We start from the raw sequence: 23,383 nt of genomic DNA, 5'->3' as shown, positions 1-23,383 counted from the left end.
CACAATATTGATACAAACCCCAAGTTACTACAACTTGAAGAGAACGATATGTATTCCAGCATCAGGGTTGGAGACACCCAGCAAAAGAAAGTGCAAATGCTTCCTTACAAATTCTGCTCTGGTTGTTAAAACAGAAAAATACTAGGGCATATGGCTGAAATGTTAAAAAGACTTACTGTAACATTTTAGAAAGTTCAAGAAGGCTAAAAAAATCAGAAAAAAGAATATCAGAGGCAAAGCCACTTTGCAGAAAATTTCACTACCTCTTTCCAAATCATTATCAATTAAAGCATGCTAACTTGTTAGCTGTCCTGACACTGACAGGTAATGTGTAAGAGGGGGAAACATACGTGTACAATATACATCCAAACCACATCTAAAATATGCTTGTCAGCTCTGCAAGCCATGGGAATCTGAATTCTGTATATTAAAGGTCCCTCTGCTCCCCCCTGCCAAAATTGCTAAACTTCTACAATAGTGACAATTTTCTCAGTTGCGCATCTTGATGACATTGTATATGAACAGAGAAGAGCACAATTTAAGACACCATTAATCCAGGAGGTGTTCTCAAACATGAACTGACATGCCTCAGCTCTGCAAGCACGTAGAAGTAGCTACTATCTTTTAGAAGGAAAAGGAAGAAAAAAGTGGGAGAACAGGCAAAGACTTAGACATTAATTCTCAGGATAAAGTTGCACAGAAAACGTATTTTATATAAAAAAAGATTGACTATTTGTGTTCTATCTTACATGTCATGTCTCTCTTCTTTCTAACATGTGCCTGTACATTGTGGCATAATCCAGCCTTGAATTCTTATTACATCCCAAGTGTTACAACCCTAAAAGCAGAGATTATACTCTTAGGCTTTTCTTCTCAGTAATACATAAGAAAGTCATTAATACATATTTGTTAAAAAGCGCATGTACATAAATACACACACACATGCAGATCTGGCACTGTGACAATAAAGTATATATCCAAGAGTAGGCTTTACAACCGTTTCACCAGCATTCAAACCTATAAATAAAAATCTTAAGGAAAAATAAGAAGCTGAAAAGAAATTGAGAACTTCAGTACAAACTAAAAAACCCTGGTGGGATTCTGAAAAGCATCCAGGCAACCACCAAGAACATGCAAGTATCTTTCCTATCTAGAATCTAGAAGTATTTAGCTTGGGGGTTTGGTGGGTTTTTTGTTTGTTTGGGGTTTTTTTTTTTCTATTTTATTGTAGAGAGACATAGATTTTAAAGACAGTATTTAACAGTAGAGAAGGCCTATATATATTCTGATCTAGTACTACTTTGTCTTATCTTTGTTGCAGCATAATTCCTTACTTACAGGACAGTCAACTACCTGTGAGTGCTGGTCAAAGTCTTTCATCTGTATGCTTACTTCCCTCTAACTACAGGTAGCTGTTTCCCATCTAGAATAAACTCTTGTACTGGTAATTACAACTGCTCTTAACCTGGAAGCACTTGGAAGCTGAGAGCAGTCAGCATAATTTGACTTTATTATTGACTCTTAAGTTTTGGTTTTTTTAAAAAATAATCTGTTGATTGTGCAATAATTAAACTATTAATAGATTTATTTCCTAATATTTTTCTAATTTACTGTTTTATGATTCTCGTTTTCATGAACAAATTCAGTAATTTGAATCCAAATGGAATATAATCTGTTTAGCTGCAACATGTCAGAAAACATCCAGATTTTAACTGAATGAAAGCAGGGAAAGCAAGGTAGCTTAAATCTCTGGGCATTTTGTACTATTCACTCAATTATTAAAAATTTCTACAATTAATTCCAGTTCAGCTTCTAGTCACTGGTTCTTCTACAAAGCAGCTCTTTTTCTGGTACATATTTTTTTGCCTCCTAAATATTTACGCATCATAACATCATCACTCGGTCCTCTAAAATGAAGGGAAGGAGCTTTTCAAGTGTTTTAATAACACTTGCTTCAGTGCCAGATTTATTTTTTGAATTCAAAATCACTAAAAAAACTCCAATATGCTAATTATGTGTACTGTCAATTAACTCTTTATTTTCCCTTTCCATTCTATTTTCACCTCTGGCATATAAAGATGTCAAAAAAGATTTGTAGTTAAAGATTCCCTAAAAATGGGCCTTTTTTTTTTTTTTTTAACAGCATTTGAAATAGGAAAATACAGTTAAAAGAGACATGTTATCTACTCCTCATTTGCAAAAGGAAATATTTTTAGCTTTTCTTGATCACTTGTTTTTTTAAGGAAGTTGATTTTTTCGATGATTCCTTTAAGCCTCAATTGCATTTTACCTCTCTCTATTAAAAAAACACACACAAACAACATTATTCTTAATTTTTAAAACACTTAGCCCCAGTTTATCCACTGGGTAAAAAGGTAGTGTTATTTTAGTAACATTCCTTCATGTAAAACAGTATTAGGTCCTTTGCAAAACGCATTCTGCTACTACTAATGTGTAATTCACATAGTAAGTTCATCTATCTTAATTGTGAGAGCTTCCAGCAATATTTTATATCTAATTATATAGGCTTGCTCATAATGTGAAAGAAAAGACAAAACTCATACTTACTGAGTTTGTGTTGCTGGCAAGGAACGTCTTATGATGGAATGAACTTGTCTGTAAACATCCAACTTCGACATGCATCGGCAGGACGTGTGATTGGCAAAGCTGACGGTTACAGGTTTGGGGCCATGAGAAAGAGGCACTGTGATCTCAAATAACTATAAAAGGAAAAGAAAAGCAAAGAACTTTTTTTTATACACCAGAAACAGTAGAACTGAAAATAACATAAGGACACACAGAAAAAGCTATGAGGAATTTAAGTTTAGGTTTTTGTTGTCTACCATCATTCTGTGGCATACCCAATTATACTGCTAAATAATCATTATGTGCAAAATGAAGACAATAGCTATAGTATGACAATTAAGACTTTTAAGATTAAACCCTATTACGTCCCTGTTTGCCTACTATAACATCTAAACTAAAAGAGGAAAATGTACTAAGAACTCATTTTTCTAGAGGAAATGCCTTCAAACTGGCAGTCTTTTCAAAAATCTAAAACAACATTTGGAAGGTGCTTCAAAAAGTTGGAAACCAAGAATAACTTTGAAAGGGGGTAAGCTACAACCTAATACATCAGTTGCACAATCACAAAAGCTTGTGTAAAACAGCAATATATTGGACTTAGATCAAAATATTTTTGGATGAACAAGTTCTGAACTGCAGCATACTGTACTTCTGACTTACCAGTGTTTCTATCAATGCAAATTATATGGTTACCCTAACAGAATTGAACTTTTTTTTTTCCCAAGATATTAAGAAATATCTACTATTAAGAAAATAATCAAGTATGTGAATGAATAAAGTCCTAATTCTAGTGGCAAATGTAGTTCAACTGGTGGAAGAGGACAACTTCAGCAATATCTTGTAGAAAACTGAACATATGATAACAGACAAACAATGAGACTCATTTCAGTATTCAATTTGGGACATCTACTTTATCAAATTAAGAAGATTTCATCGTACGACTCAAATCTCAGCAGTCTCCTGAAAAGTTAGTTAGGGCAAATACTTTAGGCCTTTTAGGTGTTTAGTTACTTTTCCACATGCATTTGAGAATATTTCTGTATCTTCTGGGAACTTTACCGCATTTATAAACATGGTCATTAGCTATTATTCCACTTTCTAGGGAACTACCATGAAAAGAGTTTTCCTCATTAGAGGGGCTTCTAGCCAAAGCATAGTAACATCTTCCTCCAGCTGCAAAATAAGTAACACTTCTTAAAATTTTGGTCTTGACTCATTAATAAGATACCAGCACAAGTCCATGTCTAGTTTAAAGTTTGGTACCAATAAATGAATGCCTAATTATCATCAGACATACCTCCAGGGTTTTCATTAAGTTTGACACAGACTTTTGGGAAGAGACTTTCTAATTGAGTTTTTATTACAATGCTTTTTGGCTTCAAAACCAATACCGGCTCCTTTATCTATTATCTATTATAAATATTCCTTTAAATTAATCACAAATTGCATTCATACCAAGATGCTTCATCCAAAAAGAGCAATAATCATAACACAAAACTATCATTTTCATACTAATGTTATATGAAAATAGCTTTATGTACTTATTAATTTCTTTTAAAATTATCCACCTATTTGAAGGCCATATGGATTTTATAATGTACTAACTAGGAAATTGTAGGGGAGGAAGGTGATAGTGTAGATAAAGACAGAAAGGACCATGTTTATGAAAAATAGGTCTCATTTCTGCATATAATATACATTTGAGAAAATACGGGCTGCGTTCTTTGGGTATCTTTAATCAGATGACAAAACTTACCTACCTATACAAGGCTTGTATCTTATTTAAACAAGTTGTTGTGCTTTCAGAAGGAACGCACAACTGTTGAGACCTCTGAAAATCTAGGCAGCTAAGAATCTATAGATGCAACAGCCTTCACTATATTAAATATCTTGTGAGAAAATGGATCTTTCAAAAACATGTATGAATTGAGGTGTAGAACACAGAGTATCAACTTAATTACAATATTACACATGTAAAGTGAATCTTGTTTGCTCTCTTATGACAGTATGAACTTCCTTTTCAGAAGCTCAAGTAAAACCCCGCTATAGGGAGAACTGATAAAACTTACAAAGTGAAGATAAGCATGATTCTTTGCATAGACCAAACTGCAGTTGACTAGAAAAAGACGCGTGTTCTGTTCTTCTGTTCCTGGAGTAGATCAGTTTGTCATGGCTGGAAAGCATAGCAGACTCCAGACCACTGGAGACGGCAGTATAGGACTATTGCTACAACTCCAAACACCTAAAAGAGGTCCCTGTCACCCCAACTGTCCTCCTGTTTGGCTTCAGGAGTGCACTGAGAGAAACTTCCATAACACACATACCAAATGCAAGTAGAAATGATGGTGAACATGAATTATCTTAATCTACATTTATCCTTCAATTTAAACTGCCACAGGTATCAGTTTAGAAAGTAGTATCACTAACAGCTATTCCCATCAGCACTTTAGTGGTGCAATGTAAAACAAGCCTAGCTAAACAGTTTAAAGGTAGACTAGCTTCCTTGACCTCACTGAATTACCTTCAGTTTGTTCAACTAAATTCTCTTAATAACAATGTATTTTACATCACCCAATAGTAGCTACTGTTTATACATAAAGTCAAAAAACTTGAATCAGTTATTTACATTGGAGATTATATTATATAATATTAATATCAGGTATTTCCAGTCCTCACTTTCAGAAAGTGCTTAAGATAATACATGAACTAGCATTTTGAAAAAGAATATAAACCAGATCTATTTTCATTTACAGAAATGATGGAAGTGAAATAATAGGACTGGAATTATTGATTTGTTCTTCCTACAATTTTGTCTGCACATGCTATTAGGATACTATGTCTGATGCATACTGAAAAAGGAGATATTTATTCTTTTCCTCTGATAATGAAAATATATCAAGAAGAGACTTCACAAGAAACAAATTCTTGAAAAGCAGTTTGTTACAGAAATCCATTTAATACTCAGAATAATTCATCTTAAATAATCTATGTCATTTTAAAATAAGATCTATTCTACAGAAAATTATACGCTCAGCTGTGATAGCAGCATCTCTAAATCCAATGAAGCTATTTAAGCATAAGTGAATAAACTCTCAAAATACATGAACTGCGTTTGAATTATCACCTTAATAAATAATTTCAAATTAGGCAAGATCTGACATTGTGTAATGTTTTCTATTTTTGCCAACATCTTTTATTTATTTCTTGCTTATCCTCCTCATCCAACTGAACAATAAGCTCAACATTTGTTGTCACTACAGGGCATGTCTGGCAACATATAACAGCTAAATATCAGCATCTAGAAAGGATAGTTCTATGAGAAGTGCACCATAACATTTGTGTAGGAAAGGCTGGTTCTTGACTCCCTTTTGGCATCATTGCTGGTTGTGGGTGCCATTGTTTGTTCTCACATTGCCCAAATGGGTACCTCTTCTTGGACAGCGGATAGATAGCTTTTATTTCTGCCTGATCCTTCATTCAGTACAGGATTTGTTTTAACTGTATTCTCAGGGTACTGAATCTTCTCTTCCCTCCCAACTTCAAACGATAGTAAAAATCTGACTAATTCATACTACAGGCAATGGAGAAAAGACATTTCATTCAGGTCTGTTCTTCAGGGACCAATGCCTGAAGACAGACATGCAGGAGTAAAGACTGCAAAGAATGAGCTCCAGTTGCCAAAAGAACATGAGATCTGACAGGAGTAGGGATTAGGGCAGTTTTTTCAAAGGGGAGAGCTTTCATTGCTTGCAGTTTTAGAATCATAGAATCATAGAATCATAGAATCGTAAGGGTTGGAAAGGACCTTAAGATCATCTAGTTCCAACCCCCCTGCCATGGGCAGGGACACCTTGCCCTAAACCATGTGGCTCAAGGCTCTGTCCAACCTGGCCTTGAACACCGCCAGGGATGGAGCATCCACAACCTCCCTGGGCAACCCATTCCAGTGCTTCACCACCCTCACTGTAAAGAACTTCTTCCTTATATCTAATCTAAACTTCCTCTGTGTAAGTTTGAACCCATTACCCCTTGTCCTACCACTACAGTCCCTAGGGAAGAGTCCCTCCCCAGCATCCTTGTAGACCCCCTTCAGATACTGGAAGGCTGCTATGAGGTCACCACGCAGCCTTCTCTTCTCCAGGCTGAACAGCCCCAACTCTCTCAGCCTGTCTTCATATGGGAGGTGCTCCAGCCCTCTTATCATCCTCGTGGCCCTCCTCTGGACTCGCTCCAACAGCTCCATGTCCTTTTTATGTTGAGGACACCAGAACTGTACACAGTACTCCAAGTGAGGTCTCACAAGAGCAGAGTAGAGGGGCAGGATCACCTCCTTTGACCTGCTGGTCATGCTGCTTTTGATGCAGCCCAGGATACGGTTGGCTTTCTGGGCTGCAAGCGCACACTGCCGGCTCATGTTAAGCTTCTCGTCAACCAACACCCCCAAGTCCTTTTCTGCAGGGCTGCTCTGAATCTCTTCTCTGCCCAGCCTGTAGCAGTGCCTGGGGTTGCCCCGACCCAGGTGTAGGACCTTGCACTTGCCTTGGTTAAACTTCATAAGGTTGGCATCGGCCCACCTCACAAGCGTGTCAAGGTCCCTCTGGATGGCATCCCTTCATAAAAATGTTAGTGATTATAGTACATTGAGCAGGAAATTAAAGTACATTTAGTGAGTGTTGCTAGAGTTAGAAGCAAACACTCAAAAGCTAGAAGAAAAAAACTAGACTCAACTTGCCCATGCAGTCCTGCACGTGTGCTACCAACACTGAATTACTACGAATCCAGTGGAAATCAAGCGCTGAAGAAACACGTGAGAGAATATCTAAGAGTATCATATATAACAAAATAAACCCCACCATAACCCAAAAACCAAAACCACAAAGTCGCACTCAAGGCTCCATCCTGATCTTTTCCACAGAAGCTAGTATCATAAGTAAGTCAGTAACATGCTGTTAATATCAAAGTGTAACACATCCTAATGGAAGCTCTATGTAACTGAAGAACAGTTGAAAGCCATACGTAGTTAATGTATTTCAGAAGAACTTCACACATAACATTCAGCTACTCTAAGGCTGTTTTGCCACAGAAAGCCAGATGGCAGGTCTTACAGTCTTTCCCACCATTTCTAACATTTCAATGTACTGTGTTCAGCCCTTGCCTCCTTAGGTCTTTACCCAATATGATGATTCTGCACCCAACCTCCCCTCATTTCAGCCCAACACAACTTTTCCTTTCAGCTAGCACATAAAACTTTATTTCCCTTTCCTCTTTTTGGGTTCCTTAGCATAATTTTTAGCATTCTTTCACACGCACATCTTGTCCCACCTACTTCTGGATGAACCAAACTCTTTCCTTCCCAAAAAGGTAAAGAAGGGTGTATGAATGACAGGGTGTCCCTAGCAGATGGGATTTAGGTGCCTAGATCTGAAACTGCATCAGATTTTTGTTCAGCTCCAAGTTACAAAGTCTTCTAGTAACAAATACATCCAACTCTCTCAACAATTCTATTTGCCTCCTAAGTCTTTTTTAACACTTAAAAGTATAGATTGTCTGAAAGACAATAAAACACACATTCCTCATACAAACAAACAAGTATTATATCCTTTACCTAAAATGAGAGAACATTTTTTGTTTTTATACAATTTTTGTTTTTAACAATAAAGCCATATACACTTCTTTCTCACTCTGGTCGAAGAAAATGCAGAAACACCAATTTTGCTGTAGTTTTAAAGAAAAAAACTAAAAACAAAACATCAAGCTGAGTCGAGCATCTGGCAGAGAAAATTTCACTTCCTCTTGTTAATGAATAGCAAAGTTAGGCTGAGAATGACAAGAGAGTTTATAATGGAGTATGTTGGATAACCTCAGTACTAGGTTACTTAAACTAGAGTTCTTTATCATTGAACAAGATTATTTGAGCCTATAGAATCATTTGGATTGGAAAGGACTTTCAAAGGTCATCTAGTCCAACCCTCCTGCAATAAGCAGGGACATCTTCAACTAGATCAGGTTGCCCAGAACCGCATCCAGCCTGGCCTTGCATGTTTCCAGGGATGGTGCATCCACCACCTCTCTGGGCAACCTGTGTCAGTATTTTACCACCCTTATAGTGAAAAATTTCTTCCTCACATCCAGCTTGAATCTCCATTCTGACATTGATCGTTATATTGATACATCTCTAGTAGAGGAAACATGATGTTCTTGCTGTTAATAACTGAGCTTCCTTATAACAGTCCCCATTTTTATCTGTCACGAAAAAATGTTAAGTCTTTTACAGTAAATGGCTTAAATGGAAATTGTGCGCTAAACCCATGATAGTCATTGATACTATACGGATTTAAAACCAAAACAAACCAAACCAGAAGTTTTGGTTACAGGACAATTTTTTAAATTATTTGTTAAGGATATGTATTTTCTGTAGGTCTCACTGACTTTACATTTGTCTAGCCAAACTTGAAACGTTCATTTTCAAATATGAAGGTAGGTAATTTTTCTTCATACATTTGGATTACATAATCTGTAATAAGGTGTATTTTAGGCTTAATACTTAACCTTTGTTCCACTGCACCAGCCAAAATTAAAAGGCAGCATATCCTACAGACCCAAACATCAGCTTCTTGTGCTTGTACTTTCTGCCTCCCAGTACAGACAAATTAGTAATTAAAGAACTTTTCAGACTAATACAAAGGTAAGTGAATAAATGCATCACTTTTACAATCATGTGTGCAACTACAAACAATTTTTTCCCTGGATTTTCATTCTTTTACCATCAGGTTTTTTAAATCCTTGAAGATCAGTATGTATCAGATGAGAAGCACAGCAAGAGGACACTAGGCAAAGGTGACTCCTAATTGCTCTACCCAACCAGACTTGGCCTTTGGCACTCCACAACCTGCAATTACTGTGATGCCATGTGTACTAGTCCCCTTTCTTCCCAACTTTGTTATTTCTTTAGCCATCCTTGCAAAAGTGTCCAGGCCAGAGCTGTGTGGTCACACAAACCATCCCTGTAGTAGGCTCTTTTCCATTTTCACACTGGCAGCGCTCTTCCTTCAGCCAGTTAAAGAGTTGGAGTGGAGAACAGCAACAAGGGTGGGACTACAGTCTGGTCCACAACCTATAGCTAAGCATGATTTTAAGCTTAGAAAAACCCCAAGCCCCTAAAACCCAAAAATAGCTAACAGCTTGAGCAAAAGAGCTATCAGAATTCCTTTTAAAAAAATTTCCCATATACTCCTCCACACTGATCCTTATAAAGGCATGTATTTTTGATTCACTGCACTGATATCTCCTTCTTTACACTAGAAAGACTTCATGCCATACTTTCTAAAAAACCCCTGTTGATTTCTATACAAAGCATCTATTTGTTTCAGTGGCTAAATTAATTTATTCAACACTATTACCATATGTGCCAATATCCATTGTATCAGCACACGTAAAATTATTATGATCCCTGACTTCTGAAATATAAAGCAGTCAAAACTGTTATTTCCATATCAGGATGAGGAAAGCTTGTAATTCCAGATACTTTTCAAATACAGGATTTATGTATCATTTTTTCCCAGACTTACATTAACTACACTATATTCTTCTGATGGACTGTGGTTTATTTTGGCAAGTTTCCCTTAAACTGATTGATTCCCAGTTTCCATCACTTGTGATCTTTGCACTTCCTAAACAAACTTCCTCTACACATTTGTATACTGGAAAGAATGAAAATGAGCAATTTGAAAAATGGTACACCATCATTATTTATTTTACTATCTAACTTTCTTGAAAAAACAGTATTTCAAGGCTTATGTGTGATACAATAGGTAACCTACTGATACAATACTCCTATCTGATTAACATGCTTAATTAGCATACTCACCTTACTCTATCTTTTTACATTTGAATCACTTTTTAAAATATTTTTTCCCCAAATCTTTTAACAAAAAGCATTTGGAAATTATACTGATGTATCTCCCACTATTAATAGTACCTACTATATCATTACAATCATAAGTCTAACATAGAAAAATGCATGGCATAAATGGTAAGGTTCAAAACAACTGAAAATTCTTGCAACATATGCATCTCCAAATCATGTAAAGGAACTCCATGTACATATCAAATATGGCAAACCATTTCAGGCTGCTAACTTGATTCCTGTGAGAAAAGCTCCTATAAGTCTAGTTTCAAATTACTTGGAATTATGCTTTCCCTTGAGGGACTATTACTGTAAAAATGAAAAAGAAAGATTTAGGACCTTTACATCAAATGATCTGAAAGAAGTCAAAAAACTGTCCAGCCTGCCAGACAAGAGCAAGAATGGAATAAGATGGCTCCGCCATCTGCCTACTGCTTCAACGTATAAGCTAGAACCTATATGTGTGGCACAAAAAAGTGCAACTGGACAGGACGTTGCTTCACCAGGTAGTTACAATCTTTGTAACTGCTGTTGAACTGCTCATGTCATGGAAATGCTGAACAGCTGTTTGATTAATAATAAATTAAGAGGAAAAACCAACACAACCACACCACAAAACCAAAATCCAAACAATCACTTTCCTCTCAGACCTTTATTAGACAAGTCACCACTTACAAAATTGGGCTACTGCAGTGTCACAGATAAAGGAAAAGAAAAAGTTCTACTGCATTTTACGAATTAGCCTAGGGGATCAAATGTCTTTATAGTCCTTTATAGTACCACACCTCTAATTAAGAAATTTTGTCATGTCCAAATCATAATTGTATAAACAACTCTTTTCAAGTACAGAAACAGTTTTTGTGGGAAAAATGGTATTAACAGCAAAGCAGAATACTGTTCTATTTTTCTCTTAATAAAGTTAAGTAGCTAGAAAGGAGGAACACAGCCTGAACTAGAGAACTATTGACCTCTCTCTGGACCACCACAGTGTTCCACAAGCCAATCTGGGAACATCTGGCCTAGTCCATTCTCCTGGCAATCAATCATTTGCTCCCCGTAAAAATAATTTCTATGCTTAGCTCTTTTCTTTTTAATTAATTTTTCTGAAAGCTGATATCAACTTCCTTTACATTTTAATGTCTGGAACCAATGCTAGAGCTTGCCCTCACAGTAAGACCTCCAGCTGAAAAGTCAATTTCCCATTAAGCGCTTTTTCTGCTGGTTGAACAGTATGAAGTTATCATGGGGAGTTTATGCACCAAAAATAAAGCTTCAAAAATGGTGACTTATGAAAAACCAGAAGATGGCTGGTTACTAACCATATGTTCTCATTTCATTCAGGAAATAAAAGGAAAACAGTAGTAAAAATAGGTGTGTAGGGTACCTGAATTCCACAGAAGGGTCTTGAATCCAATACTTTTTTCTTCCTAATTCTCATCTGATATAGGGGCAAGCTGTGGTCACATAACTTTAAAAATATTTGAGATGATGACAGATGAAGAGATATAGCTATAGCTCTCTTCCTTTATTAAGGGTTTTTTTAAAACTGCATTCTGTCAAGGACCAGATAAAACTGGAAAGCAGAAGCAAGATAGAAAACTCAGAGATTAAACTGCTTGCTTTTACAGAATAGGTAAGAAAACAAAACAACGCTATTGCTTCTTTCTTCTTTCTGGTAAGTAAGTCCTTTAATATTCTCCTTTTCAGAGTCTCTCAAATCTTTAACTACTCTTATATCATCACCAGTGACATCAAGATCTTAAAAAAGAAACTCAGCACTAAACATTTTCTACTAGCACAGAAAATGTACTAAATGTTTTCTGTATATCCCCTTTTTCTACTTCCCTCTCCAGAAGTCTCAGAGCACTAAGAAGTTTAATGATAAAGCAATGACATTTCCATGGGCTACAATTTTATAGTTGGCTATGCAGTTGTGTATCTTCCATATAAATATGTACTGCATCTTCAGCTAGTTGAAAAAGGAAGCAAGATTTACACTAAAATTAGTTCTCTTCAAAGTATCAGAAAGATGAGATAAAAAGCAAAAAGCCACAATCAACAAAAAACTACCAAGTACTGTAATAAAAGCAAAATACTCCAGAAAGCATTTTGAAGTACAGCTATTTTTAAATGATTTTTGAGAGAAAAGTTGTTGCAAAATAATTGCAACAATTGTTATAGCTACTTACATACTAAATACATGTTATAGCATGTATGCTTTCTTTTAAAGGCAGCTCACAGGCTCAGCGTACAACCTCTGCACACTCCTACCTCATCACTAGGCCTGAACTTGAAGACTAAAACCCACACATACACCTGAAGGAGATGCATTAAAACAAAACAAATAGGTACATTGCACTAATATTTCTTAATACAGTAAAATTCAGTTCCTAAAAGGCTTTATTTGCAACATGTATCCTGTCTGCACATGTCCTGAAACAGCCTTCGTCTTCACTGACAAAATTACAGGCTAGTTTTTCAGAGTGCTTGCCTCATACAGCAGGCAAACGGTACATGCGGAAAAAAAAAAAAGGGGAACATCATATTTTTTTTCCCCTAAAAAACTAATGAATAGATATATATTTAGGGGGAAGGAGTGTTAAACACTTTCTTCCAGGCAGTAGTCTCTTCAGCTGTCTTCTCTATGTATTCTGGAATTGATTTTTTTCCTTCCTTACAGTAGCAATAAGCAGGTTTAAAAAATGTGTCATCATAAATGGATTTGCAAGGTGCACTTGAACTGTAATAAAAGTGAGAACTTACTGTCTTGCTGATGTAACTTGTGCTGATATTCATACACTGGAGTCCTTCACTATTGCAGCAACCTCCACATCTGTAGATGGATACACATGGGGGTTTAAAGAAGGTGTTTGTAGTTGCTCCAAACTCTTTTCCCACATCCACACACACTTCACGTGGCATGCACTGAGTTTTTCTCCATTCAGTATCAATACCTGCCAAGTTATAGGGAATTTCATGTGTTATAAAGTAACTGTTTAAAAATAATACCCTCCTGCAGTAAATTAGTAGATTTTTTTTTAAAAAGTTTAGAACCAGAATATGCACTGCTAGTGTCAGACCCTTTATTCAGCGAAATACACAACTCTCTTAACTTCTAGCTAATTTTTCTTCTCCATAGGGATGTGACACACTGTCATGGAGCAGAAGGAAAGTGACAGAAGAGGCAACATAACAAAGTCGGGCAGAGCTTATGACATAGAATCATAGAAAGGTCTGAACTGGAAGGGACCTTTAAAGGTCACCTAGACCAACCCTCCCACAGCGAGCAGGGACATCTTCAACTAGACCAGGTTGCTCAAACCTCCATCCAGCCTGACCTTGAATATTTCCAGGGATGGGCATCCACAACTTCTCTGGGCAACCTGTGCCAGTGTCTCACCACCCTCATTGCAAAATATTTCTTCCTTGTGTCTCACCTAAATCTACCCTCTTTTAGTTTAAACCATTACTCCTTGACCAACTGCAACAGGTCCTACTAAAAAGTCTGTCATCGTCTTTCTTATAAGCCCCCTTTATGTACTGAAAGGCCACAATAAGGTCTTCCCTGAGCCTTCTCCAGGTTAAACAAGCCCAACTCTCTCAGTCTGTCTTCATAGGAGAGGTGCTCCAGCCCTTTGAGCAACTTGCGGCCCTCCTCTGGACCTGCTCCAACAAGTCCACGTCTTTCCACTGTTGGAGGCCCCAGAGCTGAACACAATACTCCAGGTCAGGTCTTGAAGAGCGGAGTATAGCAGGAGAATCATCTCCTTTGACCTGCTCGCCAGCAGCTAAAGCTGTACATACTCCTTCTTGTGTGCATGCGCTGTCTCACCTTGACTGAAGTCTAAAGAAGTACTGCACATCTCTGCAAAATAATTTTTAACCAATCCCACACAGTACTTCCCTTGGATGTTATATATTAGAAACAATAAATTTGATGTCTACGGACTTAACGTGAAATTCATTTGAATACATTTACTTTGATTACTACAAGAGTACAATTTAAAGCAAAACGTTATTATTCAGCAATTATACACACCATAAGATTTAATCTGAAAGGTGATACTCGTGCCCAGATTATTCATGTAAATTTGGGCAAACATTTTACATCATGTTATACAGCCTTTTACCAAATACAATCTTACATTAAACATCCATGAGACTTGCAGCTGTACAGATCCCTTTATTCTCTCTTGGCATCAGTTCTTGGTAGGCTATTCAGCAAAAATGGAAATTTCACTTAATGTATACCTTAATGTCTCCATTAAGGTACATGATTTCCAGTATCATGTCAAAAAATACACCTCCTGCTATAAATCCTGTGTTTCTCTGCCTGCAAGCACTTGCTTAAACTGTAAGCTATTATGTTTTTGTCCAGGTCATCTGAAACACTAAGGGGTACTGACATACCTGTTTGAAAGTTGTTTTTTTCTGGTTTGAGCATAACATGACAACTACCCTTTTGTAACAGGAAAAACCTACAAATGCATTATTTGGTGTCCTAAAGCAACAACATGTAAGAGCAGAAAGCATTACCAGCTGTGATGTAATTGCAGAAAATGAGCAGAAACTGTTCAATGAACCCAATTATTAGTGCCCTCTTTGCTTTCTGCAAAATTATTACAGCCTTTACAAAGCAGGATTCACCCTTCTTACAATGGATATACCGAAAATATGTCTGCAGAATAATTTGTTACATTATGGAAGGTTGATTGTCAAGGATTTTATATTACAAACATGACATTAAACTGCTGAGGTTGGTTACTGACAATGCTTAGCTTTTAAAGTATTTCTGACACAACTGAGAAGCCTTCAGATTTTAATTCATCGTGTGTTAGAACACAGTTTGTGTCCTGTACTTACTTTTCAGGATCTCTGCATTATAGTGTGCTGCAGCAAATTTCAGGGAATCATCTGATCTTGTGTCAAAACTGGAGTGTTCCCTGTTGTGTTGCCAACCTCCTTTCCTCAACTGACATTTGAACATTTTCCAGTATTCTGGGTAAAGTACTGTCATCAGTTCATCCACACTGGACACAGACCGCAACTGCTCTTCCAGGTCTTTGCTTGCATGAGCCTGTCAAAGTAACATGCAAGATTAATTACTTTCTCTATTACACAAGGTTTCTTGGAAAGTAGCCTGAAAAACAACTCCTGTATTGTAAAATAAAAATGTGATCAAAGGGGTCCTCACTATAAAATCTGCTTTTGTCAGTCAATGCCAACAGTGCTACATTAACAAATACTGAAATGTTTTGCTTCTGCTACTAATTCTTCATCACATTTTTAATTCAAAATATCTTTGTGAAAAAACAGCTATAGCATTAAGCCAATACAGGTACTACAGTTTACAGATTAAAAAGAAAATATGCATTTTTATTCTGGAAAGAAAAGTTTTCATGCTAAAATTGTGAATGCTTAAACTCCAAAATATTTAAATTATGTTTATGTCATTTAATACCACATACTCTTAAAAAAACCCCAATTTTTTGCTCATTTTCCCCTAATCTAGGAAAATCGAAACACCTAGAAACGCAAAAACAATTAAAAAAAAAAAAAAAAGAAGAAAATAATTCATGTTATTTTGTACCTTTTTAGGGAAAATCTTACTAAACAAATTCTATTATAAAGCACTAATCCTGAAATCAGTAGGAGTCAAGGACTTTGGTACCTTTCAGAATCTGAACAGCACACTTCCTCACTTCTAAGAGTTTTAACTGAAACTCTTCAGGACTCTAAGTACTACGTTCCTTGATTTAACAGTAGTCTCAAATCCTGTAACCTCACTACCTTACTTTTACACGCTTTTACACAAACACTGCAATTGCATCTTCTTAAAATACTATAACTCCTATTTACATTCTAATTTCTCACTTACCTGGAAGACCCCTCTATCCCATTAGATGAAACAACATATTGCATCAAAAGGCTCTTGTTATTCCCTGCCCACCCTTCTCATCCATGAACTGCTGACTTCCCAAAGGGAAGGGCAGTACAGAGAAAGAAAAGTATTGAAGAACCTTTAGCCACCTTCTCAGCCTACGTGGCCCTTAGATGGCAGTATGAGACACAAAATCCAGAGACACAAAATCACTGTGGAACATGTCTAACAGCTGGCTGCAGACACCGTACAGTTTACTACAAAACTGTTGCTTTAGTCCAAGAAGCACCAGGCTGTTACAGTGTAAAACACGTGTCTAAACCCAGAAATATATAACTAAAGAAACTGAAATTTCACATTCCTTATTAAACTCCACTACTAACAAAAAGACATTAAATTCAGTGATTTTGAACATTATGTGAGTAACACAACCAGCTCTGAACTAGCTCACCTTAATTAAAACTGCTCCTTTTCTCATAAACAACTAAAAAGGTACAAAATGGCTCGTGCTGTCGCATTCACTTCCTTGTATCAGGTGTCAAATACAGGAGAAACACCTTGGGGTAAGGCAGATTCACATAATTCATTTCCATATATACAGTTAAATACAACGCTAATATAGATTTCAAAGTAATTTCATGTGTCCAAGTGTTAACAAGTTTAAAAAAATTCTTCCACTAAAGCTTCGCTAACCACAGTGTCATGACAGACTACTTTGCCCTGAGAGATTTCAACAATCAAGATACCAGTCTCAGAAACATGCTCATTCAGGACTTCATCTCTTTCCTTGCCTCCATAGGAAGGGCCATCTCTGACCCAAGCCACCCAGCAAGCAGTATCTTGGGGCCTTGCCTTCAAATTCATCGGCGACACAGAGCATCTCACTCCCCACCATCCCTGCTCTCCTTGCAGGATGCCACACAGGTTCCCTATCAGTGCGCCACAGACCAAAAAACAAGCTGAACAAACTACTAATTCGGCCACTGTCTGCTTTCATGTTTCCTGAGAGGTGAAAAGAGCAGGGTTTGAGAAGCCTCGTTCCTTCCAGGCTGTTTCCTGAGGGTGCTGCAGCACATGCCTCAAGTAATAGGAATGAGGTCACTGTGCCAGTACACTAAATGCCAGTGTTGCAGATGCATGTCTGCCACGTGATGAGAGTATGACTGGCATGTGAGGTCATGGCATGGAGGCAGCATGTATATCCTGTCACAGCGCTTAATACCAGTCCATTACATATGGATGAATCCTTTAAAAGCCTTCTGATGAATACCTTAAAAGCCTCTGCCACCCACTGTAGATAAATGTTGGCTATTGCTATTTCAGATATTCAAGGTACAGGCCTAGATCACCAGAAAAATAAGTAACTAAAGTCAAAATCACTTTCTTGATAAGAAGCCAGGGTATAGAGCAGGAAAGAAGTTATATTTGTTAGAAGTAATGTGTGTGGTGTAATCCATTTTGGTCAGGAAATCAAGTCATGTCTTTCCAGCTGGACAGAAAATTTGGTATACACATATAAAATACGTATGACTAAAAGCCAAAACACAAAAAAATTAGTGGCTTTAACAGAGTATTGTACCTAATTCAACCAAGTACTGTTTTCAAGTGCATTTCTTCCTGGATATTCCATGGGCCGTAGCACTCTGTGCCTACAAGATGAACTGCTCACTTAATATGAACAAAATGAAAACAATTTCTGGAGTAAACATATAAAATTACTTTAAAAAACCCAAATTAATCATCATTATTGCATCTGAATTATTTTGTGCTTAGTATAATAATGCTATTTGCTTGTAAAGATGGCTTCAATTCAAACTTACACAAGTTGATCACTAGAGGGCTTTTGTTCTCTCCCCTCTTCTGATTTAGCAAGAAAGGGAGAAGGAAATCCATACATGCATAATAAATACAGTACCTACAGTGACCAGAGCTAGGAAGAAAAAATGAATAGAAAAAAAGTTGATTTTTCAATGTTTCCAGTATTACCTTGACACACAGATCAGTGACCTCTTCCCGATATGTTCGTTGTAGGTCTATGTATTTTTTAACTGTCGCAAATTGCTCTCACCTGTGTCAAACTGTTTCATGGGACATATGAGTAAGGAGCTTGTGGAGTGATTTAATTTTGTGTAACAGTCAAACTTTGACATGAACATCAAATGAAATCTGAAGTTCTGGTTGATTAGAAATGTTTGTTCTGCATACAGTAAAAGCATCAGATCATTATGGATTGTTAAAAAGAGTTTCTAAATTTTTAGGAGAGGAATGCAACTGCTTCTGTAAATGTAACAATTGTCTGGCAACATTTTCATTTTATGCAAATTTTGGTTAATGTGACAAAAACATACTGACTCAGTCTCTACCTTTTATCCCAAATTATCTGCTCTTTCTTAACTGCACATTGGCTTTTAGTATAGGACACTGAAAAAAATAACTAAAACCTCAAAATGTTTTTCCATTGGAAATGCAGACTTCAACCCCTATACTGAATATATGACAAGACACAAGGAATGTAACATCCACAAGTATGTGCTAGAAATCAGAGGAGCTCTAATTTTTCATTAATCTTATGCAAATCCAGATTAGTGAAGTTTGTTCTATTGTCTGAAAGTCCTATAATGTTATCAAAGGTTGTGATAAGAGAAATTCTACAATATTTAGGACCAAAGTAAGCTTTTTGACAAATCCCAGAATCGTCTGAGTTGGAAGGGACCTTAAAGATCATCTAGTTTCAATCCCCCAGCCACAGGCAGGGACACCTTCCACAAGACTAGGTTGATTTTCACATCATCAGTTGCATAAAATCCTAGACCAACTGCTCAAGGTTTTACTCGCAAGACATTCTGGGATCTATACTGTACATTGAGAAGGAAGCAGGAAATAGTGCCATTAGTGCCTGTAAAGGAAAAAGTTTTCTCTGTCCCATGTTTTCTATTTTCCTTGTTCTTTTAAGTCAGTTAAGGGGTTGGGTTTTGTGCTCCCCCTCCTTTTCTTTTTTTTACCATCACTCCCTTTTTAAGTGTTTATCTCTGTCCTTTGGTTGGTCATTCTACTGTTTTTTTGTCATTTTCACATATTATTGATTTTGTCTTGCATGATCACCTAAAAATGCTAGAAGCTATATTCTGGAGAAAGATGTTGACTAAACCTTTGACTAGCCAGTCTCTATAAGATGATAGATGATATTGAGCAAAATAACAACTTGAAAAGACAAGAATGAATGGAGAATACAGTAAAGACAAGCTTGCTCATTTAACTTCTTCCACATTATTTCCCAAGTAACAAGGGAAATGACAAATATACATACAAATCAAGCAGTAAAGCTTGATGACAAGCACTCTCTCAGTATTATTTAACTTATGCTTTGATAGAATAAAATGTTCCCGATTTTCACAATGCAGCTTTCCATCACATGGTATGTCCAGTTTTTCATAGCTTGCAAGAGGAGGGGCAGGATATTAAATAGGCTCTATATCCATAAAAAAAAAATCAAATCTGTAATAGATTTTCCATGCATTATTTGTCTTTCACATGTCCCCAGTGTCTGCCTCTATCATTAATAACAAAGGTCAGAACACTTAATATTTGGCAGCATGCTTGACACATAATTGATTGTGCAATGTGCTGTAACAGTACTTTACGCATCTGCTCTGACTGTAGTTGTCAGCTCAATTCATTTTCAAGGATTCTGTTGACAATGCTTAATAGGAAAATGCTGTCTATACCCCCCCTCCATTTTAATATGCTTATATTCTGTATTTATTGACTGACTGGTATGTAGTAAAAATCAAGTAGTTAAATCCAAATGTTGAAACAATAAGCAAATGGAAATATTGCAAAAGAAAAATATGTATAAACATTTCACTTGCATAATATTTATTGTAATTTTCTTGTATTTCAGAGCTAGTTTTTTTGGAAGTAGATGCCAGTAAAAGAAGAAAATATTCTAACTAAATATCTTAGCCAAAGTTAAGTATTGAATTCAACTTTTTTGTTCACCTATACAAACATGCTAGAATAGTCTTATTTTGATCTCTTACGCATCAATTTGCCACTAGTAAAATTGAATGACTGTCTGCAGTTGCAACATTTTAAGTTACCCTTCAATATAGTTACAAAACACTGAATAACAGAAGTGAAGTGGTAAGTGAACATAATTTTTTATTTCACATTACTTTAAGCAGTAAGACCACTGCAGTTAATTTGAACTAAATCAAAACATCATGAGAACAGCAGAGATTAAAATTGGTCTCTGTTCCAAAGAGCTTACAAAGCACATCAGACAAACATAAAAAGTAAGAATGAAATTATAAAATAAATAAACCAGTCTGAACTGTATTATCATTTAAGTAACCTCTATTCATTCTGGCATTTTATATACCAAGAATAACACCAGACAAAAAAACCCAAGTAAATGGGGGGTGAGGGGGCTGTATAAAGCATATAGAGAAGGAAAAATAAACAAGTTTGAGAAGAGATTTGAAAGAGAATTTGTTAAAAAAGAAGAAAAAGACATTGGCCATGAGGATAAGCTTAAGACTACAAATGTTTCACTTCTATATTATACATTTTTTTCTTTTGTCCAGAACATTTTTTGAGAATGTGATGCATAAACAGCTAGAAAAATCATCCTAGACTTATATTATTTAGTATTGCTCTCCTATTTGTAAGTACGAGTATTTAAGCTGAGGTACGAAGTGTAAAATTTCTATATGATGGGAAATTTTTTATGCAAGTCAGCATTTTCCAGGTAAAATTTAATCTAGATATTCTTAGAAAATGCTGAAAAATGTATCTAACATTACAGATTTACACAAAGGCAGTTATGTTCAGTCCTTCGACCAAACATTTAGCTGCTGCTGAGGTTCTGAAACATGCTTCTTGCCTAATGCTTATTCCTCAAGTACCTACATTCCTGAATCGTTCTCAACCTTCCCTAATAAAATGCCAGTACTTTCATGCATTCAATGGTAATTACTTATGAAAATACCCTTTTTTGGTCTGAGTCTGATTTCCCTGGGAATCAGTGAGAGAGGAAAAAGTAATTCCAGTTGCTTTCTAGAGCAACTTCCTGCTCTGCTGCCTGGTTTCTTTAGAAGCTTGTCTTAAATGGCCAGTTCTCCCAGGTTCCTATGAGCTTGGGTAATTAAGACACTGCTGAAGGTAACAAGGTATCTCATGCAATTAGAGATGGTAACGCCACAGTTCCATAAGACAAATCTGCATGATCTAGGCACGCATGCATATGTGCATAGAAACAAGAAAAGGTGTCAAATATCATTCCTGACCAGGATGGAAAGCAGTGTTGAGAAAGAGGCTTGGTGGCACCTTATATAGACCCTGAGTATCTATAGTGTTTTTTGAAGTAATTTCACAACTAGATAATAGTAATGGAAATGGTTTTGTTCTCATGTACCTCAGCCTGATTTTTGAAATTTGCATTGTTCCACAGCAGTAGTCTTCGACTTCTGCTCATAAATTCCCCACAGACCATTTCTAAGAATATTGCAAGTCGTAACTGCAAAGTAAAATACAAAAATCAAGCCCATTATCAATAGACTTGATTCACTATTCAGGAACTTGCACTAGATGAGCCCTCAAATTAAAGGTCAAAGGCTGCACAGCAGTCACGGAAAGTTGTGGGATAATCATTTGCTGTCTAAGTGCAGCTGCATCTGGGTTGTTTAATTGACAGAAAGACTCATACCAAAGCTTCCAGCTAGCATTACGAGTAGATTGGGATTCAATAAGGATTTGGATTATTCCTGCTGAAGGGCTTACAACTGATTAAATCTTGGAGACATCAGGCAGTGCAATCTGTACCAGATGAGATTTGTGTTATTTTCTTGGTCATCCGCAGCTACAGTGATCAGAGGTGACAAATGCAATCGCCATGCATGACTCGACAAAAGGGGAAACCACTTGTAAAGCAAAACCATTTATAAGTAAAAAACATTTGCAAAATTAAATTAAAGGACAACACTGTGATGATTGCTGGGTTATCAAGGTGGCTAACAGACACAGGAATCCACCAGAAAGGAGACAGCCATGCAGCATGAGAACTCCAGTGCCCTCTGCAACACAACCAAGTTCTGGTGCCATTTGTGTATGCCCTGACTGTGAGGCAACTGGAGTGATGCCACATGGCAGTTCTGGAGAATCTGACACATTATAAAAACAATATGTTTGTTTTGAATACTTTTAAGTAACTTTTAACTAACATTGAGGAAAGTGAATCATGCAATTCTGAAAACAAGTATTTCAAAATTGAACTCCAACTAAAAATTGTGATTGTAAGATCTTACTCTCTCAGAAGATAAAACACCAGTCAAGCAAAATTTTTTTAATGGTTTGGATATTGTTTTGGTTTGGGGTTATTTTATATCCTGCAACCTTTTGTTTTCCTTCCAACAGTCAGACGTGTCTCATTGAAATCAGTACACAAGAATAAACTATAAAGCCTTTATAAGAACGTTGTTTATTTTCAGTCTGCACTGAGCTTTCACTGGTATTATCATTACTTTTATTAACAACCGCCATTAGCTTTGTCAGTAAAAGCAAGCAAATATGGAGACAGTTTTTGAAGAAAACTATTAACCTGTAACACTGCAATTACCTGTCATCACTTCGGCAGCTGTAACACAGGCAGTGAGCATTAAAAACCTTCTCAGTATCAAGTAGAGATTTACTATGCTTCTATACATGAAGGTAAGGGACAACCCTTTCATTTAATTTGAATGCCAGACCATTCTAAGATCCTGCTTGAGCACAGTACGTGAGCTATGCAGAGACATCCTAGACCCTAATTAGTGAAAAGTAAGAGTTCTGGCCATGTATCAAGCGATGGGCTTCAAAAAGGCAGTAGATACAGTTTTAACATAATGTTTTCTATTCTACAGGTCAAAAGTACATACAAAAAGGTTTCACTGAGAGCTGGAATAAGAAATTGCACATTCTTCAGGACATTCCTGCGTTATGCTGAATACACAGGCTACAGCATGTGGTGTGTT

General features: G+C 36.6%; 1 protein-coding gene across 2 annotated transcripts in view; it reads right to left on the bottom strand.

The window, feature by feature from the left end:
• VEGFC (vascular endothelial growth factor C) overlaps window positions 1-23,383 on the bottom strand; it is a 72,149-nt gene that overhangs the window by 6,935 nt on the left and 41,831 nt on the right. The window contains exons 1-4 of one of the 2 annotated variants that reach the window (XM_030492758.1): window positions 16,825-16,946; window positions 15,356-15,569; window positions 13,256-13,446; window positions 2,569-2,720 (exon numbers count right to left, since the gene is read on the bottom strand). In XM_030492758.1, coding sequence (XP_030348618.1) covers window positions 2,569-2,720; window positions 13,256-13,446; window positions 15,356-15,569; window positions 16,825-16,851 — 584 coding nt within the window. In that variant the 5' untranslated portion in view covers window positions 16,852-16,946. Of the gene's footprint in view, window positions 1-2,568; window positions 2,721-13,255; window positions 13,447-15,355; window positions 15,570-16,824; window positions 16,947-23,383 lie in introns of those variants that run through there. The other variant, XM_030492757.1, reaches the window with a different exon arrangement.

This window comes from Strigops habroptila, chromosome 7, assembly GCF_004027225.2.
Source record: "Strigops habroptila isolate Jane chromosome 7, bStrHab1.2.pri, whole genome shotgun sequence".
NCBI classification, from domain to species: domain Eukaryota; kingdom Metazoa; phylum Chordata; class Aves; order Psittaciformes; family Psittacidae; genus Strigops; species Strigops habroptila.
The sequence above is the reverse complement of the archived record's forward strand: the minus strand, read 5'-3'. Positions and strand labels throughout refer to the sequence as shown.